This window comes from Eleutherodactylus coqui, chromosome 6 (genome assembly GCF_035609145.1).
Source record: "Eleutherodactylus coqui strain aEleCoq1 chromosome 6, aEleCoq1.hap1, whole genome shotgun sequence".
NCBI classification, from domain to species: domain Eukaryota; kingdom Metazoa; phylum Chordata; class Amphibia; order Anura; family Eleutherodactylidae; genus Eleutherodactylus; species Eleutherodactylus coqui.
In genome coordinates this window covers 45,348,079-45,373,484 of record NC_089842.1, presented here as the reverse complement: position 1 = coordinate 45,373,484, position 25,406 = coordinate 45,348,079, and the positions used below count along the sequence as shown (strand labels likewise).

The window sequence follows — 25,406 nt, the reverse complement described above, 5'->3', positions numbered from 1 at the left end:
CATCTTCAGAGAACTGTATGACAATTTATGTTACTGCTGCATAGGAGAAATATGCACAATGAATCATGGACAATAGCACATTGTATAGGTGGATTGAGAAAGTGAATGTGGAACCTGGATAGCATATGAAAAAAAAATTGAAAAAAATGGATTAGTAAATTAAAGTGTCACAGCAAGTGTGTGCAGAAGATTACAAGGACGTTGAATTGAAAGGATGTTTATGTACAGTGATTTAAAATAGTTTGAGACAAGGAGAATTTGTGAATTTGTATGTGTGAAGGGCCTGTATATAAGCTCTATATAGTATGTGTGCCATTGTAGTGTTAGACTTAGAATCTGAAAAACACGCTTAAACAGTTAGCCAAACCGCAAGAGGTGAAGCTATGTGATGTAAGGGAAGGGAAGAAGAGTATGTAATGATTTTGACCCTTCCTTAACACAGACTAGCCTAACAGAGAAGACGCGTATCTCCATTTGAGAGGAGTGTGTATGTATATGTATATGTGTATTTATTCATTTAAGTAATCTTGATACAGTACAAACTAAATTTCCCCTTAAAATTGATAATTTACATTCAGCAATATATTCAGTAATGATAGCCCCAATTCCTGAATACATTATTGGAATTCATATATTAAAAGGCATGACATTGCAGTTACTGGATGGTAAGTATCAATTTGGACTACTCATGTAAATACTAGATCTACCCAATTAAATTTATAGCAAAGAGGTATGGGGAAATGTGTTATGACAAGACATCTGGGCAATTGTATAGAGAGTTAATGTGACTGTATTTGATGTTGATGCTCATTGTGCTTTCGGTACCTTGGAAAGACTCTTCCACATGATAGCTGATAAATATTCAAAGATATCAGTTGCTGACACCGAAGTACTCCATACAGATGACAAATTTTTAAGGCTGGCTTATTGGATGCACCAAAAATGTGGACATCTCGGAGAAAAGGCCACTTATCAGTGGACACAATCCTAAGGGATTCTATCAGGTTAGATCTGCTAAAATATGTAATTTTAAAATGTCCAGTGTACCAATTTTTACAGCAAAGACCTGTATAATAGCTAGTATGAGGTCAAATAGCAAAAGGGAAATTAACTGGTCAGATTTGGCAAGTGGATTATATTGGACTCCTGTCACAAAAGTGAATATGTATTCATGGCTGTGGATACGTATTCTGGGTACAAGTTGGCGAATCCATGTTAAATGGCAAATGCAACCAGTACATTAAGAGCATTGGAAATATATATATATATATTTTTTTCCAACAATAATTTTTTATTGATCTTGTGCAGATTATACATACAGAGCATATATATGTTTTACATTTCCAGAAAGAGACATTACTTTACAGCGAAGTACACAGGAATACTTTGGAAGTATATCGCGACTGGAAATTGAAAAGGAAGCACACATCAATTTAACTTATCTGGGGGGGAATGAAAGGGAGGGAAGAGGGGGAAGGGAGGAGGGATGAGAAAATTAGGGGAAATGAAAAAGAATAGTTAGGAAAAGTTTTAACGCATACCTTGGGCCTTGGCAAGTAGAGATAGGGGCATGGTCGGAGATAATACTTGGACCTATGTCCGCTGCGCTAACTGCGTGAATATGTTTGCCCGAGATCAGGATATAATCTATTCTATGGTATGTGGAGTGTATATGGGAGAAGTACGAGTACTTTCTCACTCCTGGATTTAGAATTCTCCAGGTGTCTTGTAAGTTTAGATCTGATAAAAGGCATCTCAATCTGCGCAGCTGTTTCCTAGGGTGTGACTCAGAGCTCGAGGTAGTGTCTAGTGAGTGGTTTAGCGCCAGATTGAGGTCTCCGCTGACCACACACAGACTCACCGCAAATTCGTTGAATTTGGTAAGGACACGTGTTAGCCATGGGATTTGGTTTTTGTTTGGTGTGTATAGGTTGGCGAAGGATATTTTGCTCTGTGCTACTGTGCCTTTTAAAAAGATGTATCTACCTTGTGTGTCCAATTCTGTTTGCTCAAGGATAAAGGGTACATTTTTATCTATGGCAATTGATACCCCCCTGGAAGCCGAGGAATGTGTGCTATGAAACCATTGGTTAAATTTAAACGTGGGGAGGTTGGGGATTCGATTATGGCAGAAGTGGGTTTCTTGAAGAAACACCACTTCTGTTTTTAATTTTTTCAGTAATGCCAAGGATTGGGCTCTTTTTTGTGGGGTATTCCAGCCTCTTACGTTGAATGAGGTGATTTTAACTTACGCCATGTTTCAGTTCCGGGGGATTCGCTAATTTTTGCCGGGTCGCTCTCTCCCTTTCCAATTTGTTATATGTGCTCTTGCCTAATAAACATACATAAAAACATTTAAGAACAATTAACACCATGTAAAGTGGCAAAGCGAGAAAACTTGAATTGTAAGGGGGGGGGGGGGGTGAGGGGGCCATGCCTATAAAGGTCCTGCGCCCGTTCCTTGGTCGGGTTCAGGAGTGGGACAGAGTCCCCATGGTTCCCCTCCCTCTCCGTATTGGTGTGTGGGGGGGGGGGCGCTCACCCTTGTAGGTGGGGACAACCACCAAGACCCCCATAATCGATATTGCTATAATTATTGCTGGGGTCACCGGAGTGGTCCTAATTCAGTATTTGAGTAAATTAGTAACGGACCAATCTAGAACCTGGTCCCTAGGAATAAGGGATCTGATAAACTAGTTCAATAACAACAGTAACAGCATCAACAACATCGAAGGCATTAACAGTTATATAAGAGAGGTGACCATATCGTGGGGTGGTATTGGGGTTAGACCCCATTACCTGATCTTCTGGCCCCCGGGTGGGGTTTCTGTGGTCTCTTGATCTTCTCTTCGGTGAGCGCTACCTGTCAAGGCATCCCGTCAGCGAAGAATAAAGGCAGTGACAGTTGCAAGAAGAAAAAGAGGTGACTATATTATAAGTTAGTATAGAACCTGGTATAAACTCAAGTCCCATGATTGTGAGGTCCCCTAACCAGGTGTAAAGGCTGTTGCCTAAGCAGTGACAGTTCGGTGTCCATTTCATAAGTTTCTGGGGGTGGGGAACTTATATCTTGAAATGTGGGTGGAACAACAGTGGGAGGGGGGTGGAGAGGAGGATTCCACAACCTGGTGTTGCTTAACGCGTACTTAAGCTCGAACTCAATCCCCAGGGGTGAGGTGTCACCGAAGCCGGTTCAATGGCGGTGACAGTAGTAGCAATAGGGTTGGTGGTCCTACTATGGTTCGGCACCTAACTGAATGTGGGTTCAAGTCCCGGCTGTGTGGGAGCACCAAAGCGCACAAGGTGACCCTTGCATAGATAGCAACAATCCTGTGTCTCTTTAACGAGTCTCTGTGAATAGGGTGGTTTTAGGCTGGAGGTGAGGGATAAACTGCAGTGGGGTGGGACCCCGTTACCTGGTCTTTAAGTCCTGGAGAGAGGTTTTCGTGGTCCCTCGGTCATCTTCTTGATGTCTGTCACCTGTCGAGGCGTCCCGCCAGCAGAGTCTGAGGTTTTATTTACCAACATCCTCGGAGGGAGGGCCGGGACAGGGGTGAAAGGAGGCAGAGTCACTCAGAGCGGCCTTCTACTTAGTAAGGAGGGAGCTGATTTCTATGCTTCTACCAATGGCCTTTTCTTGTGTCTCGGCATTTTCGGGGTTTGTCCCAGTGTCCAGCTTTCAGGTTTTTTCAGCGGAGGTAGCTGGTGTTGGATCTGGATGGGTAGCCACGATGGTATATCTAAGGGGGTCATCTTGAGTTCCTCCCATGCTTTCCCAAGATCTTCTGGGGTTCTAATAATTATCTGTTGGCCGTCTTTATATGTGGAAAGGCCAAATTGGAAGAGCCATCTCACTGGTAGCTTTTTCATGCGCAGAGCCTTGGTCAGTGGCTTCAGTAGTTGTCTTTTTGCCAAGGTGCTAGGTGAAATGTCTTGGAATAGAAGAATAGTGTTGCTCTCATAGATCACTTCTTTCATTCCTATGGCACGAAGTAGGATAGGGTCAGTGTCTGTGTAACTTAGCAATCCGCAGATTACGTCCCTGGGTGGTTCTCATGGCGAGTGTCTGGGCCGCAGGGCTCTGTGGATGCGTTCAATAACTATTTTGTCTGCTATTTCTTCTCCTAGTAGGGCTGGAAGGTCTGTGTGGCCACTGAGTTTAACACCTCAGTAGCGATGGATTCTGGTAAGCCTCTGAAGCGTATGTTCTTTCATCGGCTTCTGTTCTCCTGATCTTCTATTAGGAGCATAGCTTGATTCAGGTGATCTTGTTGTGCCCTCATGTTTGCCTGTAGGGTTAGGTTGTGTTGTATCAATTCCTGCTGCGTGCTCTCCAAGTCCTCCACTCTATGCCCAATTTGTTTTACTTCTGATTTAATGTCCGCTAGTTCCTTCATAACTGGCGAGATGGAGTGTGCTAGTAACTTCTTGAGGAATGCACGAGATATCGGACCTCTATCTCTATCCTCATTGCGTTCTGAGGTGACTGAGGCGCTATCTATGTCAGAGTCCTCTGAAATTTGTTCGGTGAAGCTTTTTTGGTGCGCTCTCTGTTTTTGCGCTGCTGGTGAGCTATGTTTCTTCTTTAGGTATTTGTCCATTTCTGCCTGATTTTTGCTGGGTCTTGGTGTATTTACGTGCTCCCTGTTCTTGTCCTTTCCAATTTTCACCATTTTTCTATTGGAGGCTTATGGTGTTCTGCCCCTGTGTTATTATCTCTAAATAGTGTGATTTATCGTTGTCTCATCTGGTCCGTTATTCTGTAGAAAGAGGGAATTGGGGGTATCGGTGCTTCCCGTTACATTTTGTTTGATTAAATTTCTATTACAAGCTTCCCACTCCTAGACTTCTTGTTGGATCAGTACCATGTGTTTGGACTTTTTTTTTTTAAGCTGGTGTGGTGCTGAGCTCTTTTCTGCCAGTTTTGGCAGCGCTTATTAGTTTGGAGCTCCTCTTCAGGGAGTTCCGGAAAAATTAGAGCTAGGCTCTCTGTTTAATTCCCTTGCAGGCAGTTTGGTGTGTGGATGAGGAGAGGGAGGAGGGAGGGGTGGGTTATGCCTCTCTGTGTTGCTCTGTTAGCCATGGGGTTTGCTGACTTGTAGTGGGGCCCATGGGCTGATGTGGCGGTTTCCCCCTGTGCACAGGGATCTCTCAGTCTCCCAGCAGGGCTCTGTTGCTCTGTAAGCGCAGGCCCACCCCCCTCTGATGGCTCTCACCTCTCTCCTCCGGCGCTTCTGCCTCCTCTCTTTGCCTTCAGTCTCCTGCAGGCGAGCTCCACTCACCGCTGTCTCCCGGCCGGGGATAGCTACAGGCTGGTGAGTAATCCAGCAGCCAGGTTCCGCTGCGATTGGGCCACCGCCGCTACTTCTGGTCGACTGGGGCCGGCACTTTAGCCCTGGGATCCGCCTGGTGGGGTAGGCCGCGGCGGTGTAGGTGCCTCTAGGAGGCTCGAATTGGTCTCTTTCTAAAGCTCTCCTTTCCGCTGTGCCAGCGGTGTTTTTTTTAGTCCCGGGTGGGGCCTCTAGTTAGCGGGATCACTCTCCAAAGTGCTGCACACTCAGGAGCCTCTGAAATGGTGCCCGGTCCCGCTGTTGGCTAGGCCATGCCCCCTACAATAAAACTTTTAATACTTCAATTAAATCTATCATAGAGAAACCAAACATACAAACATCCAGTAACAATGTGTTTCTACAGGAATTGGGTACACATCAAGGTGGATACAGTTTTATTTCACATTGGTTACTTCTCACTTTCTAATCTATGAAGTGAGCGATTATGTGTCAAAAAAATATATAAAAACTGTTGAACTAAACTTTGTTAAGATTAGGCATTGTATCCCCAATGAATTCTGGGAAACGTTAACCCAAAGTGAGTGTAATCAATGTCTCCTCACAAATTTCGTAAAGGAGGCAGACAGCACATCATCCCTATGCGTTTGACTCGAGGTAAGTTCCTCAGGGGCTGGGATAACCTCAGATGATGTAATGCACAGAAGTGTAGTTATGTTATATGACAAACAGTCTTGTCAAATTAAGTGTCAACCTCTAATATGGGCCAAAAGGAAGTAAGACCCAACCTGTTATCCTAGAATATACATAGGGAGGAATCGGTCAGTTATCCGGTGCTATCTCCACCTGGTAACTGTATCCCCCACTCCTCCTATCTGATGAATTCGTTCCTTTGTTTAGCTCTTTATCTTCCTCTTTCTATAGATCAAGTACCAAGCTTAAATGATAGTTTTCTTATTCCTTTTCCACTTCGCCCTTTCTAGTTTCTCTCCCCTCTTCTGCAAGTTCTACCTATCTCTTTGTGGACCAAGGGCAATTGCTAATTTCATTCACTAATTATCGCAAAAAAGAGAGTGGAGTCATGCAATAACACACAACATCCAAAATCAAAGAAATAAAATGATAAAAGGATGAAACCAACATCCCAGACTCCACTCTCTTTTTGCATTTATCTAGGAATTCAAGAAGATATGATTAGTAAGCTAAATTATTCCCAGCTACAAGAAAGGAAGGGGGCAAAAAAAAAAGAAAGAAAAGTGGAAATAGAGGAAAAAGGCTAAAACCAAAATTAGTAAAATACAAATAAGATTAACACAATTAAACAAAACAATTAAAGAAAAGACATCAAGCTAATATTTTCATTCAAACCCCTGTATATAACCATGTTCAACCTAAAAATCTAAATTCGGTATTTGGAATATCCGATTAACATACAGGGCCTGGACAAAAGAACATTGCATTCCTGGACATTTTGCTCAGCGTTGATGAACAAGGTTGCATACATTCATCATGGGCCACATAAAATAACGTCTTGGGCTTTCAATTTAACCCGCATGCAGTAGAGCAACAGAGAACTGCTACAACAGAGTATGCAGGGTTTGTTTGTAGTCTGCAACCATGGAGACACTTACTTCAGGTGTGCATAAGAGCTGTGTACACAAACGATAATCATGTCTTTATGTGGTGTCCACTCGCAGAGGAGTTGTTGACCAGGTCGGTAGTCGCAATGAAACTACTGCCCCCCTCTCTACCACGGTGGCCACCGACAAGTAAATAAAATGGGTAAAAGAATAAAAGTTTGTGACACCAGCTTGAACATAGGTTGAAATCTGTTGCAGTCGAAACAAAAAGAGAAAAAAAATGGTTACATTAAAATAAAAAGGGTGTGGTAGTCCTTTCCCTTGGGGGCTAGTGTGGTACCTGTGTGCAGATGGTATCATGGTGAGAAAGGATTCCAGGAGTCAGGGTAACCGTGAAAACAACTCTTTATTTTGAGAAGAAACTTCAATAGCAGACACATAATACAAAAAAGTTTGTCCTATTTCCCGAGGTTGAGGATATCCAGACAAGCACAGTAATTAAATCTGTACGCTCAGAAAAAAATTAGTCCAGAGGCCACATTTGCACATTTGGATTTTTCAGTGACAAGTACAGGCGACTCTTCTGTACCCTATGGTTTTATTACTTCAATTTCTCTCTTTTTCTTTGCTCTGTATTTCCTCTTTTATCCATTTCTTCTTCTTTTATTAATTTTCGTTTTACTAGATGTCTTTATGCATACGGAAATCTCTTTTCTTCTTTGCTACTGCTACACAGACTCGTTCAAAACTGGGTTGTTCTTTCTTGTCTGTATAAACTATTTCTCATGCGTTCTCTCTATCTCTTCAATGCAAACTTTTCTTCTTGGTACTCACACTTCCACTTCTCACTGTACTGTAACTTTCTTTGGCTCTGGTCTTTGCTTCTGCTCAGTTCACTAGCTTGTTGGTAACTAACTCTCTCACTCGACATCTAAAAACTAAACTCTGACTGTCTGGCTGTTGTTTGACTATTCCCATATTCCCGGGGATTGTGCAGACTGCAAAGCTGATACAATTTGGCTCAACAAAAACTGATGCACTCTGCAAACTTTGCTAAGGTTCTGCTCTTTCTATTCTCTCTAAATTCTCTCAACCAATCCATGCGAAGGGGATAATTTACAATCTTAGAACAGCTTCCTTATGTTATCTAACTAGCCAATAGGGTACAGTGTGAGTTACTAGACAGAGTAGGCATGAAGAATAAACTTTTTATTGCATATCATAGCTAAGCCATTTTCATTAATTTTTTAACGGCAGTTTTAACATCATTATTTCTTAAACTGTATATAAAAGGATTTAACAATGGTGCTATAATAGTATACATTAGTGATAGAAACTTGTCCATATCTGTACCATAACTTGTCTTTGGCCTCAGATACATTACACTAACAGATCCATAAAATATAGTCACCACTATGAGGTGAGAGGAGCAAGTGGAGAAAGCTTTCTTAATCCCTGCCGATGAATGGTGCTTTATAATTGTCCAAATGATCCGTGCAAATGAAACAATTATTGCTAGGAAAGCACCTACAGCCACAAATAGGACAATTAAAAAAGTCACAATTTCATTAAATTGTGTGTCAGCACATGCCAAGGCCATTACAGGTGGAATGTCACAGTAGAAATGGTTGATTTTATTGGGTCCGCAATAATGTAAGGAGAATGTAAGAGACGTCTGTATTATGGCAACCATCAAACCAATGATCCAAGAGCACATGATAAGCTTGATACAAGAATTTCTACTCATAATCATATTATATAATAATGGATGACATATGGCGTTATATCGGTCATAAGCCATGGCTGCCAGCAAATAGCACTCTGTAGATCCCAGTAACAAAAAACAGTACATTTGCACTGCACAGCCATAGAAAGTGATGGTTTTATAATTTGATAGGAGATTTTTTAACATGTTGGGTGTAATCGTTGAAATGTAGCATTCTTCTAAAAATGAGAAGTTGGCGAGAAAAAAGTACATCGGGGTATGAAGGTTCGAACTGAGGTTATAGAGGACAATTAAAAACATATGTGCAGCCAGAGATATACAATAGATACAAAGAAATGAAGCAAACAGGAAAAACTGCAATTCCGGGATAACAGAAAATCCTATAAAAATAAATTCCATGGTTGTACGGTTTCCTTTATCCATACGACTAATTAAAACCCAAGTTCCAATAAGTGGCAATAAGTGGTTCCTCAAGACACAATGAGCCCAGGATACAAATTTGTTCAACAAGCAATTATTTTTCCCGAACCTTTGTAATTTAAAACCAGATTCAACAAACAATGTCAAGCAATCCAGATCTGTGGAATGTCCAGTCTGTTGGAAAATTCAGCCAATCAGAATCCACATTTTACTGGTAAAACCCCTCTATTACTGAAATGCATACACTGACCTGCTATCTTGTAAAGCCATTCTACAATACAGTGCGGTACTACATGTCCTGTACTGCTTTTATCAATGTCAGTCAAATGGCTTCCTTGGGCAGCAGGTTAGGGCAGCTCCGTTGGATTTTTCTGGTACACTGTGTGCATTGTACAGGACAATATCTGAAGAATAAAAACATGGCAAAAGAAACTTAACGAGAAAAGAATATCATGAATTAAATTTACTAATGAAAAACAAGAAACTCAAATCAGATCCTGCAAAATTATGTCAAACAAAATTACAAAAATTATTACAAAAAGCTCTAAGTTTCAGTGTGATCACAGAGAAAGAGGTAAATTATTTAACTCCAGAATTTCCAATAACAGCAGCATTTTATGGCCTTCCGAAATTACAAAAGAAAATGTTTCCCCCACCTATACGCCCAATAGTCTCAGGCATAGGCTCCATCAATGAGAAATTAAGTGAATGGGTTGACGGAGCATTACAACCATTGCTCGCTAGAATTCCCAGTTTCCCTAGGGATAGCAAAGATACTATCCAACAGTCGGATGGATCACATTGGAATAAGCAATACAAATGGCTGACATATGATGTCATGGGACTTTACTCGTGCATACCCCCCATACTTGCAATAGAAACTATTATACATCATCTACATAAATATAGTGAATATGGTCTGTAGGAATTTATAGTTATGAGTATTGAATATTTACTACAACGTAATTTTTTCACATTTGACAGTAACTTTTATTTACAGATCACAGGAGCACCAATGGGCTCTAAATTCCCCCCCACCTTAGCTAATTTATTTATGGCATGATGAGAGGAGAAATATATATTCACATACAACAAGCCTTTTGTGGATAAATTGGTGTGGTATGCTTGGTACATCAACAATATCATTGTCATTTGGAAATCTAGCATTGAAGATAGTAACAATTTAATTCATTATTTAAATGACAACCATTAAAATTTTGTTTTTCTTGTATATTGTAATCATACCACAATACCATTTTTGGATTTAAGCTTAACAGTGAACAGGGACACTGATACAGTAAAAATATCTCTTTTTAGGAAATATATTACAGGCTATACAGTTCTGCATGCAAATAGCTTTCATCTAGAGATGAGCGAGTATACTCGCTAAGGCACATTACTGGAGTGAGTAGTGCCTTAGCCTAGTATCTCCCCACTCGTCTCTAAAGATTCGGGGGCCAGCGGGGGGGGGGGGGGGGGCAGGGAGCTGCGGGGGAGAGCGGGGAGGAACGGAGGGGAGATCTCTCTCTCCCTCTCTCCCCCCGCTCCCCCCTGCTCCCCACCGCAGCTCACCTGTCACCTGCACTGGCCCCCGAATCTTTAGAGATGAGCGGGGAGATACTCGGCTAAGGCACTACGCGCTCGAGTATGGTACTAACTTCAGGACTAACCCTTTCATTTCAGAGACATTATAATAAACATGTAGATTTCTCTATGAGGGCTCAGTCACACGGGCGATGATCCGCCCGTGTTTTTGCCTGATAAGACGTCCGCACTGCATGTGGATGGCTCTCCGCATGACCAGCTCCATTGCCGGCCATGTGTTCTTTCTGCTGGTGGTGCGGACAGTCGCTGCAGTGCAGCGGTCAGAATCGGGCAGAAACAAGGGCGGATCATCGCCCGTGTGACTGAGCCCTGATACTGGCATAGTAAATTTTTTAAAAAATCTGCAATAAACATATATATATATATATATATATATATATATATATATATATATATATATATATGTGTGTGTATATATATATATGTGTATATATATATATATATATATATATATATATATATATATATATATATATTATATAGTGCAGGTTACAGAGGAACTAAAAGAGGAAAAAAGCTCATATTAATATATGTATGTATATATTAATATATATATATGTATGACAGACCTGGCCTTTTATTCATTAGTTCAGGAATTCTAGTGTCTAGTGTTGATATACAATATGCCTCTCTATTCAACACTTTTTTCTTTATGTTACCGCCTCTTTTGGAGTTAATTATTGCTTCTATTCCAAAAATAAAATAATCCATTTTACCATTGTATTGCTCTATGAAAAGCTTTGCTAAACACTGCATCTTGGAGCCAGTACCATGTCTATTGCAATGTTTCTTTAATAAAAGGCTTAATCTTGAAGTTAGCACCATTTATATGTCCATTGTAGTGTTTTTCATGTGATAGGACTAGTCTTGAAACCAGTACCATAGAGGAATGTGTTCTGAGTAGAGATGAGCGAACGTACTCGTAACGAGTACTTACGCACCCGAGTACCGCCATTTTCGAGTACTTCAGTACTCGGGCGTAAAGATTCGGGGGGCGCCGGGGGGCGGGGAGAGGCGCGGCGGTGCGGGGGGGAGCAGCGGGGAACAGGGGGAGCCCTCTCTCTCTCCCTCTCCCCCACACTCCCCACTGCTACCCCCCGTGCCGCCACGGCGCCCCCCGAATCTTTACGCCCGAGTACTGCAGTACTCGAAAATGGCGGTACTCGGGTGCGTAAGTACTCGTTACGAGTACGTTCGCTCATCTCTAGTTCTGAGCATTAGAATAAAGCAATGCACAGCTGTTAATGATTTGCAATTAATGACACTTAATGTGTTTATCCTTATAAACTAAGGCATGTCCTGTAATATACAGCTTTGAGAAAGGCAGCTGTATCTGCCGAAACATGTCAGCATGTCAACATATTTAAAATAAAGATTTAAAGGAGAAATTCTGGTGTAGAAGCTGGCAACCTTATCATACATAGTTCCAAAGTGGCTTTCATGCATATTGTAATCAAGAGTTCAGTCCTCAGAGTTACTGAAATGGCTAACATGAAAGAAAATGTGTATCTTACCTGTCAAACGCTGTTTGTCCCATAAAGTTCACAACTCCGCTCATTGCTCTTGCTGCATAAAGCAAAGTAATGATGATAAACTTTCTTAAGACAATAAAATTTTTCTGGCTTTGACATGCAGAACCACAAAAATTCCATTTAAATGAAACTGCTACATTATATAGAGATAAGCAGATACCAATAATTGTGATTACTGATGTTAATTATTCTCAGGAGAAGATGATGACAGTAACAGTTATTTCTGTGCATCGAAGATGATCTAGTTGTCTCCTGAGTTTTAAGTTATGTATTAAAAGTTTTCAAATTATAAATTTAAAGATTTATATTGCATGAATCTCACTTATTAAAGGAAACCTGTCATCAACTTTAAGCACCATAAACAAAGTTCTGTTGTTTATAGTTTAGCTAAAGGAGAGTCCGGGAAGATGGGCCTTATACTAACCGATCCGCCATTCCTGTGATGTTACTCCAAAACAGTTAGCGCACGCACCACCAGTGTTTCACATGGCTATGTGTGCACATTCCTATTCCCCTCTCATAAGATATAAGGGACCGGATGAATATGAGAGACAGCTGTCTGCACGCCGCATTATCTAAGGTAGTCCAACCTAACTTCTTTCATTGTGCTTATAGATGATCACCGGTTCCCTTTAATAAATGAGATTTATCATCAATTAGTCCAGATACTGAAAAGTGAAAACTGGTTTCCATTTCTAAAAGCATTTTTAAAAACATATTACAGAGTTGATAAGGACATAAACAGGTGCAGCATCATTTAATCTGCTTACTATCCTTAACGCTCAGTCAGATGAGCAATTTTTTTTGCGCACCTGCGTGCGTAAGAACAGAGCTTTCCATGCATTAGACCATAATTCCGTGACCATTGCTGTCAATGAGGCTAGAGCTGCTGCTGCTGGCCCCATTGAAGGCAATGGGATTCAGGCAACCCCCGCAGTGAGTTTCGGGGAAGGGCTTAAATTGTAAGCCCTTCCCTGAAAATCATCCCTAGGTGTAGAAAAAAAAAAAAATTACTTACCTACCACCACTGTCCAGGCTCTGGCGCGTCTTCTCTCTGCAATCCCAGCACTGATCTAAAGCTCTTACAAGAGGCGGGGATTTAAAAATGTCCTATCTTTTGCAGGTGTGAGTATTTTGCGCCTGTAAAAGACGGACATGTGAACACACCACAGAAAGCCAATTTGCGCTCGCCTGTCATTGATTGAATGGCCAGGGACAGTGGAAACAGGATGTGGCTGAGCCCCGGCAGCTGAAGAAAAGTGAGCATAATTTTTTTTTTTTTTACACCAGTTTGGGTTGTTTTTCAGGGAAGGGTTTATATTTAAAGCCCTTCCCTGAAAACAATTAAGGGTTGCTGGCAGCTGGATCCTCTACCATAGCTGTCATCTGTGACAGCTGCGGTAGGGAATTCTCTATTCCCTGCGGGGATGAAGATATCCTTTGCCGCAACTGTCATATCTGTGACAGGTGCAGATGTGTTCTTCATCCCAGCAGGGGACAGGGCAGTGGTGTACAGGTAAGTGTGTGTATATATATATATATTAGAGATGAGCGAACGTGCTCGGCCACGCCCCTTTTTCGCCCGAATACCGCGAATTCCAAGTACTTCCGTACTCGGGCGAAAAAATTCGGGGGCCGCCGTGGCGGCACGGGGGGTAGCAGTGGGGAGTGGGGGGGAAGGGAGAGAGAGAGGGCTCCCCCCTGTTCCCCGCTGCTACCCCCCGTACCGCCACGCCTCTCCCCGCCCCCCGGCGCCCCCCGAATATTTGCGCGCGAGTACTGAAGTACTCGAAAATGGCGGTACTCGGGTGCGTAAGTACTCGTAACGAGTACGTTCGCTCATCTCTAATATATATATATATATATATATATTTTTTTTTTACACTAAAAGGGATGATTTTTCAAGGAAGAGCTTATATTTAAAGCTCTTCCCTGAAAATCGCTTCAGGGGTGCCAGCAGACCATTGCCTTCAAGGGAGCCATCGGCAGCAGCTGCAGCTCGATTGAAGGCAATGCACACATCTCCTATCTTTACAAGCGCACGCCTGTAAAACACAGACATGTGAGCACACCATAGGGAATTCAGTGGTTGTAATAGACGCATGTTTTTGTGCGCGCGTATGTACGCACATATACACGCTCGTGTGAAGTCTCCCTTATGGGCATATGTGTATTTTTGTCCATGAATACGATGTAGCATTGCATTTTTCCCACCTATTGACTTTTTTATGCATGCAAATATGCAGTGTATTCACCCATGTGTAAGGAAAGTATGTTTAGATGGTAATTTGCAGCCACTATTTTGTATTGTTTCAGCCTATATACTCGCTCCTTGAATTTTGTAGTTTAGGAAGCTTGTTTTTGTAGACTTGCTGAGACCTTCTAAATTTCTGGACATACTGCCATTATGGTCTGAGAATAAGTCTTATTACTTTGTGTCAGCTGTGACCTTTAGGGCGCCTACCCACTTGCGATTTTTTTTCCTTTGCGTTTTGCGTTTTTTCTGAAGAGCAATTAGGATAGAATGTGTTCTTGTCCACTTGCGTTTTTTTTTTCGGTCCGTTGCAATTTTTAACATAGGAACTGTCAGTTGCATATGTGTCCTTATTTTTCTCTTAATGCACCCATGAATGTCAATGGAAATTAATGGAAAAGGCGCGAAAAAGCCGCAAAAAAGCCGTGAAAACGCCACGCTAAACGTGCCAAAAACGCGCAGAAAACGCTGCGTTTTTCACGCACGAAAATCGCAAACGCCACTGGGTAGGCGCCCTTAGGCCTTAGTCAGACGGGGGTTTTTAGCCGCGATTTGCGCATGCGCATGCGTTCGGCGATTTTTTAAAACCATTGCTTTGCAATGGTATCGGACACATGAGCGTTTTTTATGCGCTCGTCCGATAAATTATAGAACAAAAAATCGCAGATCGCACCTATCTGCAATCTGCGATTCCTGTTCTCTTCTGTATATGCGCTCAATGGGGCCGGCGGCAGCAGCGCCGACCCCATTGAGAACATATAGAAGACAAATCATTCTTCTCTGCCACAGCTGTAACAGCTGTGGCAGAGAAGAACGATGTTTGCCCATTGAATTCAATGGAGCGGCAATACAGCTGCTCCATTGAAAGCAATGGGCTGCCGGCGTGCGCGGGGTGAATTGTCGGGAAGGGGTTAAATATATAAACCCTTCCCGGCAATTCATCCTAAAATGTGTTAAAATAAAAAAAAATTGTTTACTCACCTTTCCGCTGCAGCCGGAGTCCAGCCGCGGCCGCTGTCAGTTCTCCTGAACTGCTTCTCGGCACTATTCAGCCGGCGGGGCTTTAAAATCCCCGCCTGCTGAATGATCTGCCTCTGATTGGTCAAAGCCCTGACCAATCAGAGGCTGAAAACACTCACACACCCATTCATAAATTCATGAATGGGTGAGTGACTGCTGCCTCTCAGCGCTGAGCCAATCAGGGGCAGGTCTGACTCACATCCATTCATGAATTCATGAATGGGTGTGAGTGAGGCATGCCTCTGATTGGCTCAGTGCTGAGCCAATCAGAGGGCAGGTCTGACTCACACCCCCTTCACACCCACTGCAGGACGGCCGCACGGAGCTCCGGCTGCAGGCAGAAGGTGAGTCTACAATTTTTTTTAATTTTTACACATTTTAGGATGCATTGCAGGTAAGGGCTTATATTTAAGCCCTTACCGACAATTCATCCCGGGCTCGCCCGCAGCGCATTGCTTTCAATGGAGACGGGTGTATTGCCGTCTCCATTGAATGCAATGCGCTGGACAGCTCCGGCCCGTTTCTAATGAAACGCGGCTAGGAGCAGATTTTCAGGCGATTTGCGGGCGACTTGCGCGCACCGGTCACGCGATTTGCGGATGCGCATCCGTCATGCGATCCGCAAATCGCGCGAAAAAACGCCCGTCTGACTGAGCCCTTACACTGCACATGCACTGTTTACATAACATACAGAAATATTTCATACACTTTATAAAAAGTTGGAATAGTCCTGACTGAGGCAGAAGCTTTTGTAGCTGTGACTGGAGACATCTGTCATGGTGTTTGTATTTTTTTCCAAGGGTTTCTGTGCCTTCATTGGCACTTCCCCAACTGATGTCCGAACAGATGATGTTGGTGATGTAAGAACTTAACCTTTGTTCATATTGCTACCAAAAATGAACGCTATCACTATTTGAATTACTGAATCGACAGATTATTTTATTAATAAAACTTTTTTGAAGATGTATCGAAAACTTAATTTCTAAAAACTTGGCAATACCTAATTTTGTGTAGTCAGGACTTTACAAAGAAGGTCAAGTAGTTGATGCTTAATAAAATTCCGATAATCTGGAATTCATATAACTCTGTCCATATAAGTGATAATGCATAAAAAAATGTCTCTCTTCACAAGGTATAATATTTTGACCACTAAGTGGTCACAATGTGCTAGATTGAGTGAATCATAGGAAAAGTGTTTAAAGAATGCTGAGTCAGTGGATGTTGTAGTCTATATGCAGAAAGTGAGACTTCATGGATAGATTTTGTTGTCTGCGTATCAAGCATAATGTAAGGAGAATGAAAGATTGTTGTTACAGGTGCAGGAGTTAGAAAAAGAGGTGGGTAATGTGTGTGGCCCTTTGACTGTAGTACAATGTCAAAATCGGTTGTTAATTTATAGAGGTGATTCATATCAGTATGTGGCTGAAAAAGCAGTAGTGAGAGTTGCTCAAAACAAACACCAAAAGAGGAGAGGTTGAGTTAAGAGGAGTAAGATGTCAATGGCCTTAGCCAAACCTGTAACGGATTGTGATCCAGATAAATTGCATGACAGTGAATTATGGGTAATAATGTGAGGGTCATAATAATGATGTGTTGTGAGGGTCATCGCCAACATCAGATGACCGATAGTGGACAAAAAAGATCAAACTACAGTGAGTAAGACCTTTCATATCCATCTTCTGTTATGTGTAATATGGACCCAGTTTCTACTTGCCAAGCCAAGCTTATCAGTCTATGTATGAATGAATAAATGTTCCCACTGTTTCTGTAGTGTGGATTTGCAGTTTTTTAAGGGGAAAAGCTTTCTTATGCACAGTCTTGACTAGAGGGTTAAGAGTTTCTTGCTTTCTCCCAAAGATAAGGTGAATTCCGGAGAGAGGGGCTGTCAGTATCGGAGAACTGTAGGACAATTTGTGTTACTGCTGCATAGGAGAAATATGCGCAATAAATCAGATGGACAATAGCATATTGTATAGGTGGATTAAGAAAGTGAATGTGGAGCCTGCATAACATATCGTAATGAAAAAAAAGTTGAAAATAATGGATTAGTGAATTAAAGTGTCACAGCAGGTGTGTTCACAAGATAGTACAGTGATTTAAAATAGTTTGAGACAAGGAGAATTTGTGAATTTGTATGTGTAAATGACCCGCATATAAGTTCTATATACTATATGTGCCATTGAACTGTTAGACCTAGAATGTTGCCATTGTACTGTTAGACCTAGCCAGACCACAAGGGGTGGAGCTATGTGATGTAAAAGAAAGAAAGAAGAGTATGTAAAGTTTTGGGGGTTTATTGCTTTAAAATGTTTTTGGAATACATTATTGGAATTCATATATCAAAAGGGATGACATGCAGTTACTAGATGGTAAGTATCAATTTGGAGTTCCACTTCATGTAAATGCTAGATCTACACAATTAAATTTATAATAAAGAGGTATGGGGAAAGGAGTTAGGGCAAGACATCTGGGCAATTGTACAGAGAGTTAATATGACTGTATTTCATGTTGATATCCATTGTGCTTCAGGTACCTTGGAGAGGCTCTTCAACATGTTAGCTGATAAATATTCAAAGATATCAGTTGCTGACCCCAAAGAACCCCATAGCGATATCAAATTTTTAAGCCTGGATCATTGGACGCAACAAAAATGTGGACATTTCCAGCCTTGGACTGGTGCATGTGTCGTGGATTTCCTTTGTGAGTCCACGGCCTACTTAATAGGAAATGTTTGCACCCTTCCAGATTAATTATGAATTGATTATGCGCATAAGAAGATTTCACACTGACACAGGTTCAGCATGTATAAGCTTCCTCAATTCTGCTTTATTTGTGGGCACGCAGCCTCTTTTAAAGAGTTTAACATTTCTGCCCACCTGGGCAGGTCAAAGATTACATAGATACAACGTATTGTTTAATTATTGGATAAGCATCTTGAACTTTTTCCATCATTCGCTCATCTGTTATTGCCCGTCACGTGGTAGCAGTCCGGAGAGGGCAGGACGAGATGAGTGGGATGTCTTGGACCCACGTGTGGTTTCTCCGATATGATTGGAGGTTACAGCTTGAACTATTAATTGCATAAATTTCCCATGTTATTTGCATGTTTCCAATAAAACTGCTTGGGTTATTATTGCAGTAGCTAATAGCGGTACTGCTTCAGACTGCGGTTATTTATGTCTGATGTACGTACCCCTGCTAAAGTTACTAAGAATCGGGAAATAGAGCATTCTTGCTAACTGCTAGCTTCTGCTTGCATCTATAGGAGTTTAGAGAATGGAAAGTTTCATCATTTTTTACATATAAGGAAGTAAATATATTGGATACACAAAGAACATATCTATATTTGTAAAAGGGCACACAAAATGAAATAATACTATCATTGGTATACAGGATGCCTACATTTATAAAAACAGGTCCACTGTCCACTACACATGAAATATAGATATGTCGGATATCCACTACAAACCCCCCTTGAAACTATTCGTTTCACTAAACTAACTACACTAACTGTCCCTACTCTACCCCACATTAAACTTCAACCATTCAACCATTAACCCTCCTCGACGTCCCAGATCGTGGTAGGCACACAATGGAGGAGGTAGTCATCGGGGTTGGAATACACTGTACACAACAACAAATAGAAATTAGGATGACTATAAGGCCTTAGTCAGTCGGGCGTTTTTAGTCGCGATTTGCGCATGCGCATGCGTCCGGCGATTTTATAAAACCATTGCTTTGCAATGGTATCAGACACATGAGCGCTTTTTATGCGCTCGTCCGATAAATTATAGAACAGAAATCGCAGATCGCACCTATCTGCGATCTGCGATTCCTGTTCTCTTCTCTATATGCGCTCAATGCGGCCGGCGGCAGCAGCGCCGACCCCATTGAGAACATATAGAAGACAAATCATTCTTCTCTGCCACAGCTGTAACAGCTGTGACAGAGAAGAACGATGTTTGCCCATTGAATTCAATGGAGCCGGCAATATAGCCGCTCCATTGAAAGCAATGGGCTGCCGGCGTGCGCGGGGTGAATTGTCGGGAAGGACTTAAATATATAAGCCCTTCCCTGCAATTCATCCTAAAATGTGTTAAAATAAAAAAAAATTGTATACTCACCTTTCCTCTGCAGCCGGAGTCCAGCCGCGGCCGCTGTCAGTTCTCCTGAACTGCTTCTCGGCACTATTCAGCCGGCGGGGCTTTAAAATCCCCGCCTGCTGAATGATCTGCCTCTGATTGGTCACAGCCCTGACCAATCAGAGGCAGGTTTCACTCACACACCCATTCATGAATTCATGAATGGGTGAGTGACTGCTGCCTCTCAGCGCTGAGCCAATCAGGGGCAGGTCTGACTCACATCCATTCATGAATTCATGAATGGGTGTGAGTGAGACATGCCTCTGATTGGCTCAGAGCTGAGCCAATCAGGGGGCAGGTCTGACTCACACCCCCTTCACACCCACTGCAGGACGGCCGCGTGGAGCTCCGGCTGCCGGGAGAAGGTGAGTATATATATATTTTTTTATTTTTACACATTTTAGGATGAATTGCAGGAAAGGGCTTATATATTTAAGCCCTTCCTGACAATTCATCCCGGGCTCGCCCGCAGCGCATTGCTTTAAATGGAGCCGGCTCTATTGCCGTCTCCATTGAATGCAATGCGCTGGACAGCTCCGGCCCGTTTCTAATGAAACGCGGCTAGGAGCAGATTTTCGGGCGATTTGCGGGCGACTTGCGCGCACCGGTCACGCGATTTGCGGATGCGCATCCGTCATGCGATCCGCAAATCGCGTGAAAAAACGCCCGTGTGACTAAGGCCTAAAGGTGACAAATATAATTAATAACTTCTTTATCAGAATAAACTCTAGTGTAGAATGTTCTGAAAACTCAGTAGAGTGGGCGGTCTTTCACAACTGTCGTTCAGGCTGTAAATGCCCCTCCGATGCCTAGGTGTGGGTTCATGGCAATCCGGTCTTTGGTACATAAGGATACTGAGCCGGGACAATGCGCACGGCCCTCCTGGAAAATTGGTGGGGATATTTGTGTAGGAAAAATTACCACAGGACCAGACCCATCCTGCTTTAACTTGATCTCTGGCTTTATATTCATCTGGTACCCTCATAGGTACCCCTACGGCATCTCTGTACATGTGGAGGTCTAAGCTACCACCTGGGATCTCGAGGCATTAGGTTAGGAGAGGTTCGGCTTTTACTATTTCAGGTAAACACTGCATAACTTGTGTAGAACCCGCCTTCTTGATGCTACCTCGATTCATCCACAAAGAGGGCAAAATTAGGGCTATCTAATGACTGATCAACATGACTGAATCTCTGTCTCATTAGTAAGTGCATAATCATATCTATCAGTCTGGAAGGAAAACTACAAGGTGATTATTCCCACTTCCCTTTTCCAGAGGCGGCAAGGTAGCAGGACCAGGGCGGTTGTAACGCCAGCATGTTGTGTGGCATGAGCAGAGTGCACTGCAGATAAAATAAAGCAAAATCTTAGCGAAAACCTATCACAGTGTTCTAAATACACAATGTTTTAAAACTTATTTTTTCTCTTCTCTTGTTAGGTATGTACCTAACTGAGGAAACAGGCTAATAAAAGACCATTTTCCCCATTGCCTTTGTATCTTAGATTTTAGGGTACCGTTCATCTTTCCTACTTTCCCACTAGAGATGAGCGAACGTACTCGGTAAGGGCGATTTCGCAATCGAGCACCGCGATTTTCGAGTACTTCACTACTCGGGTGAAAAGTACTCGGGTGCGCTGTGGGTGAGCGGGGGGTTGCAGCGGGGAGTGGGGGGGAGAGGGAGAGAGAGAGGGCTCCCCCCTGTTCCCCGCTGCTACCCCCCACTCCCCTCTGCAACCCCCCGCCCCACAGCGCACCCGAGTACTTTTCACCCGAGTAGTGAAGTACTCGAAAATCGCGGTGCTCGATTGCGAAATCACCCTTATCGAGTACGTTCGCTCATCTCTATTTCCCACTACTCTATGTATGGTAGGGTGGATAATAGGCCTGGGATGTACCCAGAGCAGATATGAGGTCGCATTATTTCACCTGTGAAGTGTGTACCTTCGTTTAACTCATTCACTTTCGGTACTCTGTATCTGCAGATTACCTCATTCATGAGCTTTTGTGTGGTTACCTGCTCATTTACCTTAGTATCAGGGTGGGCCTCCAACCTGAAAAGACTCCAACAACAGCAAGCACATATTCATACTCCCCAACAGGTGTGACCTGAATGTGGTCAAATTGGCAATCTCCGAAATGGGTAGAGTGTTCCAGGCAAGTGTTATATGGCCACCTTATTTCTGTCCTGACTCGCATATGGCAAAGATCATGCAAACTGGACAAATGATGCAGCAGCTATAGAGAACCCAGAGAACCCAGGTGTCACCCACTCTCGTTCAGTGTCGACATCATTGCTGCTTTTGATAGGTATGTGTTTCTGTGTACCAGTTGGGCCATCATGGGGCACAGGGACCTCTGTAGGCAAGTTCTGCTGACTGTTCACCATACGCCGTCCTGTTCTGTTGCTCCCGTCTTTTAGCCCATTTTTTCTTTCCTTCCTCGTTGGCTTGTAACTGTAAAGTCCTTAGCATATCAATGTCCGAAGTTTTGTCAATGTCCAAAGTTTTTATCAATGTCCAAAGTTTTTATCAATGTCCAAAGGTTTTATCAATGTCCAAAGTTTTTGCCACTGACTCATGCTGTCAGTATCTTTTCTTCTTTCCTCCACGGCTTGAGGGCCACTGCCTTTGCTGTGCTGTCGGCGAGGGTGTCGTCTCTCGCTTCTCCATTGTAGGAATCGGTGTGAGCTCTCCACTGCCAGGTAGTAGTAGTAGGGCCTCCATGAGACTCTGCACCGCTGCACCATTCTTAATTGGCTGTCCTACTGAGATAAGAAACTGTCTGGCCTTCCGTATTGGGCCATAATCATGAGCTATGCCAAATGCATACCAGGAGTCAGTGTAAAGGGTTGCCGTCTTACCTTCTACCACTCTACACGCCTCAGTGAGAGCCTTCAGTTCTGCTTCTTGCACTGAGACATGCGGAGGCAGAGCTTCTGCGTTTTGGACATCTTGTTGTGTGACCTCTGCATATCTGGTTCAGAGTCATCAACCCTCACCCTGGTACCATCTACAAAAGAAAACTCAAACCCATTGTTAACAGTAGGTTCTAATAACAGTTTTTGTCAGAATCTTGTTGCAAATAATTTAAAAATTTTAAAAAATAGCTGATCTGCCATACTCAGATCACCTATGCCTCCCCTCCCCCGCTTGAACCGGAATACACGATTAAAAGAAGAGTAGCCGGGTTCAAGGTAGTACAACATTGGAAAGAAATATTAGGGGAGGCATGGAAAGAGCACATTGTAGCTGGATCTAACAGGCCAGAGATAAGTGCTTGGGTTGCACTTGCATGAGTATGCTCTGGGTGTCATTTGGGGTGTGGGCCACTAGAGGGTAGTCCAATACCAACTTAGAAGACACGTGGGGTGTTTGTCAACCATTGCCTGTACTGCTGCCAACGCACAAACACATGAGGGAGCTCATCGAGTCACTGGATCCAACCTCATGGAGTAGTATCCCAGTGGCCGTGGTTGTCCTCCGTGCTTTTGTGTCAATACTGTCGTATGGGCGGCAGTATGAAACAAGGCCCAGAAAGGTGCGGAGTTTGGCAACGGGTGTAGGTACAGGTATGGCCTGGACAGCAGCCTTTTGTTCCTCTGTCAGATGTCTAGTTCCCTGGCTAAACAACGATCCAGGAGAACGACCTTTCCTGCAGAACTGAGGTTTGTCTTTGGAGGCCTCCAGGCCTTGCGGCCATCTTCTGCAAGGGAAATTAACAGTGAAATTGTGGCCGGTCGGCAGTTTTCCAAAGTCATCAGCACACAGCACCTAACATGTGTGGCTGACCCTTCACCCCTTTTTTTTTTTTTTGAAACTAAGGGGATACTGTGTGACCCAGGGGTGTGTATCCGGGTCTCATATATATTATCATGGTGGGTACATTCAATTTCCCTACGTCTGTCTTGTAGGTGGCCCATAATTTGTCAGGAACTGTGGAAAGCTGAGTTTCCGCAGCGGCTATCAGGCCAAACACATAAGCCAGCCACACCAAAAGAGCAGTTTAATTTACAAATTTTTTTTCTGAAATGACACCTGAAGTCCCAACCCGTACCGATCCAACTGGCGCCATTATGATGGATGCAGATAGGGTTTGTAAAATATCAGTGCCAATAACAGAGACATGCCTTCCATCCGGGCAGCCATATTTAAAATGTGATATTCTTTAAGAGAATTCATTATTATTTAATCTGATCCTGCCTGAAATGTCTCATCAAACTTGAGACAGGAGAAAAAACTAAACTTTTCCTGGCTATCTATGATTCTCACCCCTCGTTGTGGACAAGAGAGGGATGACCCATTATGTATTCTTGCATCATCTAGCTCCACCCCTCTGAATTTGCCTGATCACTTGCTTCCTTATTTTTTCATTCAACATTTGCTTTCCTCGGATACACATCACAACCAAATAAAGTCTTATGCATCACACAATTTACATTTTACAATTTACGTGTCAATCTGCTCCGCCCCTCCTGTGGATACCAGGCCTTATCGTTACCTGCTTGGTTCCCATTCTTTGGCTTCTCTGTTTAACCTAGATCTACACCTAACTCCATGTAATTTATTTATTTTTGTACTGTCTGCTAATTTATCTACCCTAGGACTGCAGTACTAATGCTTCTCCCAGTGACTTCCTCTTTTTAAAATCTCTCCCCCGTACAGCCCCTTCTTGCCCTCCGCAGACCACAATGTACATTAACGCTATAACACAGAATGGAAGAGACAAAGAATCAGGAGTTGCTAATTTACTTTTACAACAGTTTTGTCCCAGACTTGTTCCTGGTCGTCACTCCAGCGTCAAGGCTTCCTCATCACCCACAAGGCCCTACTCTTAGGGTGAGTGTAATCCCTACCTCACCTCAGAAGGAGGACATGGATCCCCCCGGGCTATGTTTTTCAGGTATCCACGTCATCTATCTGTACAAGTCAAAGGGGTTGTCCCGCGGCAGCAAGTGGGTCTATACACTTCTGTATGGCCATATTAATGCACTTTGTAATGTACATTGTGCATTAATTATGAGCCATACAGAAGTTATCAGAAGTTTTTCACTTACCTGCTCCGTTGCTGGCGTCCTCATCTCCATGGTTGCCGTCTAATTTTCGCCGTCTAATGGCCAAATTAGACGCGCTTGCGCAGTCCGGGTCTTCTTATCTTCTCAATGGGGCTCCGTGTAGCTCCGCCCCGTCACGTGCCGATTCCAGCCAATCAGGAGGCTGGAATCGGCAATGGACCGCACAGAAGAGCTGCGGTCCACGGAGGGAGAGGATCCCGGCGGCCATCTTCAACCGGTGAGTAAGAAGTCACCGGAGCGCGGGGATTCAGGTAAGCGCTGTGCTGTTTTTTTTTTAAGTCCCTGCATCGGGGTTGTCTCGCGCCGAACGGGGGGGTTGAAAAAAAAACAACCCATTTCGGCGCGGGACAACCCCTTTAACACTCCGCGGAGCGCACCCCCGCTGGAACCTACGGCCTTCTACACTATCCCTAGGCGAATGGGAAACCAACTGACATTTTAAGCCGGAGACCGGAGCAGATGCAGTCTTAGATGCCAGGCATCTCCATCTGATTGGTAACGTACAGTAGTTCACATATGGTGTGCCAAAGGTTGCTGAGTGACTGAGATATTATTCTATCTCCTTATTTACTGAACTGTTATACAATTAACCTGTTATACTGAACACTGGTGTCTTTGGCATGCGTGGGTACCGACGCCATTTCAGCCCGCCTTCTCTTCCTCTGACTGACATTCAGGGAAATTCTAACGTCTAATGTATAACTACTATGTTGTAAGTTTACGGTCACAGCTGTGACCACCTAACATTGTATGTGGTTACAATTGAA

General features: G+C 43.2%; 1 protein-coding gene across 1 annotated transcript; it reads right to left on the bottom strand.

Moving 5' to 3' along the window:
- Positions 1-8,093: 8,093 nt before the first annotated feature.
- On the bottom strand, positions 8,094-8,993 carry LOC136633542 (olfactory receptor 5A2-like). Its single transcript, XM_066609302.1, has one exon. The coding sequence runs from the start codon at positions 8,991-8,993 to the stop codon at positions 8,094-8,096; it is 900 nt and encodes a 299-aa protein (XP_066465399.1).
- Between the last annotated feature and the right edge of the window lie 16,413 nt (positions 8,994-25,406).

What these genes read in the sequence shown, in the direction of transcription:
- LOC136633542 (XM_066609302.1), bottom strand. Translation starts at nt 8,993, where the DNA reads ATGGAATTTATTTTTATAGGATTTTCTGTTATCCCGGAATTGCAGTTT.